This window comes from Humulus lupulus, chromosome X, assembly GCF_963169125.1.
Source record: "Humulus lupulus chromosome X, drHumLupu1.1, whole genome shotgun sequence".
NCBI lineage: Eukaryota > Viridiplantae > Streptophyta > Magnoliopsida > Rosales > Cannabaceae > Humulus > Humulus lupulus.
In genome coordinates, this window is record NC_084802.1 from 170684331 (window position 1) to 170690327 (window position 5997).

General features: G+C 33.2%; 1 protein-coding gene across 7 annotated transcripts; it reads left to right on the forward strand.

The window, feature by feature from the left end:
• Positions 1 to 368: 368 nt before the first annotated feature.
• LOC133805368 (putative RNA methyltransferase At5g10620) lies at positions 369 to 4815 on the forward strand. Of its 7 annotated transcripts, none has more exons than XM_062243530.1 (8): positions 369 to 565; positions 1050 to 1956; positions 2069 to 2100; positions 2189 to 2331; positions 2617 to 2686; positions 2927 to 3004; positions 3516 to 3661; positions 4305 to 4815. In XM_062243530.1, exons 2-8 carry the CDS (start codon positions 1890 to 1892, stop codon positions 4342 to 4344), a joined length of 576 nt encoding a protein of 191 aa, XP_062099514.1. In that variant the 5' UTR covers positions 369 to 565; positions 1050 to 1889; the 3' UTR covers positions 4345 to 4815. The 7 variants fall into 7 exon arrangements, with proteins under 7 accessions (XP_062099514.1, XP_062099516.1, XP_062099517.1 ...); XM_062243529.1 differs by lacking the exon at positions 369 to 565 and having other exon boundaries at positions 841 to 1726; positions 1817 to 1956; XM_062243527.1 differs by lacking the exon at positions 369 to 565 and having other exon boundaries at positions 841 to 1194; positions 1311 to 1956.
• The last annotated feature ends 1182 nt before the right edge of the window (positions 4816 to 5997 follow it).

Here is a 5997-nt window from a genome sequence, read left to right on the forward strand (position 1 = left end):
TAGAGCTAGAACTTGGATTCTGATTTGGATTTATATTAGGGAAGACCGCAGGTGGAGATAGACATGAGACATCAATGCATTTATAGTCCTTGTGATGGACACCATGGCATAGAAGGCCGAATCCTAAGACCAGACCAATGACCATCAACACCGTCACTATGAAAATGAAGATCTTTGTTGCTTTGCCCACATAACACATTCTTAATGTACTTTTTTTCTTTCTCACCCCTGTTTCTGGGTTACCAAAAAAATAATAATCTTAATCTGGGTTTGTAGTATTATTATATATTTTTGGGTGGGTCTAACAGAGAAGAAGAAGAAGAAGAAGAAGAGGAAGAAGAAGAAGAAGAAGAAGAAGAAGAGAGCTTATAGGGTAATGGGGTTAGAAGGGGTGTGGCTCGTTTTCGACTTTTTCTCATGGTGATGAGGAAGACGAACAAGGAAAAGGAAAAGGGAAGAGTGATTTTGATTTTCAGAAAAGAAAAGAAAAATGTTGTTTGGTTAGTGGGAAAGTGTGGGAAGAATGGTGGTATTCTTGAGCTAAATATAGGTTTATGTTGATATGGTATTATTTAGTTTTAATTTTTAAAACCTGATTTTTTTTATTTAAATATTAATTTTTTTTATGAATTTAAATGTAATTTTAATTAATTTTTTATTTTAAAATTAAAATTTAAAAATAATTATGATTTGGACAAAAAAAAAGAAAAGTAATACGTGTCAATCTAATTAACTCATTAGCGCATTAGCGGACACAACAAAGGATGTTTGGGTACTTTCCCATTAATAAAAAAAAAAATTAGATCATGCCGCTATTATCCATAATAAAAAAATATTAATATTAAAAAAATTAATAAAAAAATAAAAATGATTTATTTTTGTTTTCTCTCTCTCATTCTCTTTCCTTTCCTTCTCCGACAGTTCTTCTTCTCCTTTCTCTTCTTTTGGCGTCAACCTCAAAGAACCAGATCTACCCATTCTATTCTTCTTCTTCCCTGTTTTTCTTCTTCTTATCAGGTGACGATAAATCTGGTTTTTCTTCTTCTCAGGCGACGATAGATCTGGATGGCTTGGACCTGGGCAAAGACGACATCCTAGGCGGATCTAAGTGGCTCGGACCTGGCCGAAGACAACATCCTGGGTGGATTTGGGTGACTGCAATTTTTCTTCTTCTCCTTCCTCTTCTTCTGAGCAGTGAGTTTTTTTTTATCATTTTTTGTCTCTGATTTTTTTTAGCAGGTTTTTGGGTACACTTTGACTCTTGAATGTGGGTTTGCAACTTCTTCTACCCCAACACTTTTTTTGGGCAGGTTGACTCTTGAATGAGACCCTCGATCTGGGCAAGAGGCAGTTTAATGGTGGTTGTGTTTTAGTTATGAATTTGGGATGTTGAAGCAATTTTTTGTTTAGGTTTAGTCTAGGTTCATTTGCATTCTTATTTACTGGCTGGTTGTTGTGTTTTGGTTTTGGATTTGGGATGTTTAAGCGAATTTTTGTTTGGGTTTAATCTGGGTTCGTTTGAGGACCAGTCGAATTTTGTTGAGGTTTGGGAGTTATGTGTCGATGAAGGAGAGAGAAAAAAATTACTTTTCATTTTTTTAAATTTTAATTAATTTTTTATAATTTCATAAATAAAATTTAAATTAAAAATATAACTTAGATCAATAATAAGCTAACACGTGGCATCCCTAATAAGCTACTTGGTCATAACAGATGCAAGTAAAAGGTAATTTAGAACTTTATAAAATCTAAAACTTTGATATTCACGACGCAAATACCCCTTCTCTAATCATAAAATCGCCTCGCATTTCCACAGCACGGGGACAACATTAAAGCTTTATGCTCGAACTTGAAAAGCCCTTATTATCGGTTTCTCCATCTCTGGTATAATGGCTGTGTCTGTCAGTGCCAGCTTCCAAATATTCGGTTCAGATTCTTCTCCTCCTCCTTCTCCAGGTGCTTCTTACACTGTCAGAACCGTAGAAGAAACTGAATTATGGCTCGCAATGTACCAATATTCACTCTGCTAAAATTTTCGAACCTGATATACATTGTTCAAAATTTTCAGGCAAACGGTGCAAGTACGTAGGCCAGTCAGTGGTAAGCTATTCCCTTCTTTCTGCTTCGTGTTCCCACAATTTTGGTAATTCTACCAGTACCAGTTATTTATGAGGATTTTTTTGGGCAGAGAGCACTTCCTATACGGATATTATGGGTTGGCAAAAAGAGATCGCAAGGAGCACAACTGGTTTTTGATGAGTATTTTGAAAAGCTCAAGCTTTATTGCAGTGTCAATGAAGTTCAGATACGATCCAATCCTAAAAATTCACGGTATTTATGGTTGAAATGTTCAGAAAATGCTTAATTTGTTACTGATATGGTCATTAAATCATCTTTGAAACTTCAGATTTTTAAGCTTCTTTAGGTATGATAAAGGGCTGGAATTCGTGCAAATTGCTTTAAAACTCTGTCAAATTAGTCTACATTAGATTGGATTATGCGTCAATCAACTTTGAACTTGGCTGGCCGCCCTAAATAATGGTTAGCCATGTATCAATGTATATGCGCGTTTGTAAAGGTGAGAATTGATGTCGTTGTAATTGTTGTGCTTTGTAGTAGTGATTGGAGGGTTCAGGTTGAGGATGAAGACAAAGCCGTCATGAATCTTATAAGGCCTAATGATTGGGTATAAGCTTCGTTAAATCACCAAACTAAATTTCAAGCTATTTAGCTAATGACAATTGCTATGGGGACATCATCTTCGCAATACAACTAATACAAAAATGTGTGGGTGGCATGTGTGCGCGTAGTTATCTGTCGTTTGGTTTTCATGGATAGATAGTTGAAGCTGCTTTAAATTATATATTAAAGAAGAATTACATCTTGTTGCTATACATCTACTATATTTTCATACGTTCATGTGTAGGTTGTGTTGTTAGATGAGCGTGGCCAAGATTTGGGGTCTGAGGAGATGGCAGAGTTGTTGGGAGATGCAGGGAATACAGTACGAGCTATTATCATTATAAATAACTTCCTTTCTTTCTGGATAATAAAAGAAACAGCTTCATTTTTGTTCTTGTCAAAGTATATTAATTGCTTGAAATGCTTGGTTCCTCTTGTTCTTTCTTTGTTGTGTCTGGCAACTGTTTGCAACTCTATCATGGAGATAACTATGTAATATCTGACTTCAGACTGGCTACCTTATTGGTTATCATGATAACATATTTATATCTTGTATTGTATGGTGGTGTACCACATTCATTTAAGCCGTTAAGGTAACTTAAACTGTGGCATTGCATTCTTGAAGTTAATATCTTGGGGTTTGTTTTGAACCAGCAGGATCAAAGATTGGCTTGATAATTGCCATCTAGCTATTTATAGTTACTATCTCCTAAATTAAAAATTAAATACGTTTAGCTAAATGTCAGGTACCAAAGTATAAATGTGTACTGCATGCTGAAACTTGTGAGATCATTATAATTATTATTATAATTATTTTTAAATACACTTTGTAGGGAGCTTCAGAATTATCTTTTTGCATTGGTGGACCTTATGGCCATGGTCAACGATTGAGGGAACGTGCCAACTTATGTATCAAGTTATCGTCCATGGTCTTTAATCATCAGATTGCTTTACTTGTTCTTGTGGAGCAGCTTTATAGGTACAAACTTTCATCTCCTATTCAAAATTTAGCTCTCACATGGTGTCAACTTGGTATTCCTTTGCTCTTGTAAATAACTAAGCTATATGCTATTTGTGGTGTGTTTTTTAGAGACTGATGATACTATTATGTATGCTATTTTTGTTGGTGGCTCCTAGTATGAAAAATGGAACATTATTCTTATTTTTAAACAATTATTGTCAGATAGCATGAATGACCTATCATCTCTTTGCAAAAACTAATGGCATTTGCAAGAGTGGTTTGTGGCATTTCCTTATCTGGAGAACATGAAGTCAGACTTGAATCTGGGAATTATTAGGGAAGGAGGGATGAGAGTTTGTATCCTATCTAAAACAAGCAGATCATTGCTAAATTCTGATTATTGATTCATAAGGCTAGGGTAAAAGAATGTTTCTTGTATGGTTGGGTTGGGTATTAAAATTACTTTACATCTTTGGTGAATGGCTAGAAGAAGGTTCCATCTTAGGGAAGAAGCAGAATAGTATTGCATCCTTAATGTATAGCAAAAAGTCACCATCTTTCAGCTGTTTACAACCCAGAAATAAACGGTTTTATCATGCTTTTCTTCTTCATTTTATTAGTTAAATCAGTACATGATTTTTTAGTTTGACTTCGACTTCAGGTCATGGACCATTCTTAAAGGTCAGAAGTACCATCATTAGAATTTTCTGTTCACACAACCACAGCACATGGGCAGGGGACTCCTTCCTTTCTTGTTTTGTGAAGCTCATCCCGAAGCTACAGGTAGGGCATAAACATATGCCATTTTTGTTAGCTTTTGTAAATTTTCTAGATGATTTCATCACAAGTCATACAATGCAAATGCTGGAATGAGTGACAGTTCTACCTTACCCTTAGAGGGTAACATTAGAATAGATTAAATGACTGCTTACAGATTCAGTCTATTCAAGTATTTTCCATTTCTAATTAAATATCTCATGCGGCATAAGAGTTGGAGCAGTCTAAGCTTCTCAGAAACTTTTGTGCAATAGTAGATACTCGGCGAAGCAGTTTTAGCAGCCTGTTGAGATCACAGACAGCGATCTTATAGAATGTAATTTGAATTGTCGACAAATTTTTTTGAACTTTATGCAATCCTTACCAAATAATTAAAAAACATAAAATTGAACTGATGGCTTGATGAGGGAGTTTTAAATCATGATAAAATAATGAATTTTTGTCATGTTTTGGAGATTGTGTAGATGTTGTGAAGGCAGCTGTTCTTGATCACCCTGTACTATCTAATCTCACATTTTTGCATGCCAGGAAATAACACGAAATGGGAAATTTGCTGCAATATCATCTGTTACATTTTATAGTAATTAGAAAATTATTATAATTCACGTGTAAATTTCAGGAGTGACTAAAAAATATATTTTAATTTTTTATTAAAAAAAGTAGTATACAAAATAATTCTATTTACAAATAAATTATATGGTAGCTTGTTATATTATAGGCTAATTTATTAGTTTCCAAAATAGATTTGAAGATAATAAAAAATTCTTAATAAGATACCATTAATATATCATAAAAAAGAAGTTATGTTTGTAAAGGTAATTAATTGGTGTCTTGAGGAACAGTAAAATATCATATGAAGTTATTGGTGCTTTTGAAAAGTAAAACAGACAAATTTGGACGGGGAGCATGCTCCATCATTTTTCATGTTGAGTTGGCAAAATCAAAATCCTCATTTTTTTTGTGGAATTCGAAATATATTTTGTGAGGTGAATTATTTTTAAATTGAAGGTATAAATTATTTTCAAATAATGTAAGAATTATTTTAAACTGGGTAGGAATTATTTTTAAATAGAGTAATGATTTTTGTAAATAAAATTTATTTTTAATGTACTCGTGAAAAAATCACTTTATGTTATCCTATTCCATCATATTGGTAGATAATTTGTACATAACAAAGTTAGGTAAACAATAAGGCCTGACCTTTTTTGCTGATAGCTACATACTATTACTACTTATTGAACAAATACTGGTGGTTTTTAGAGAAGATTTTATAATATAATGTTTTAGATTAAATAAGTGTGACAATGAGTGTCACATATTGTAACATATAAAAGAGAGTTGTAATATTTGGATATATGTGAATATTCAAATATGTAACATATTTTGTGTTACAAATTCAGTTACAAATTTGTAACTCCCAAATATTACCCAATAATGTATAGATTTGATGTTACACATTTTGATTTGAATTTCTCAAAGCCATAAGAGATGTGATTTTAACCCTAATAATGTGTTTGGGGGTTACAAAATCAATTGTGAGTGATTTGGAACTGTTTGGAAAAACAACACAAAGTTGT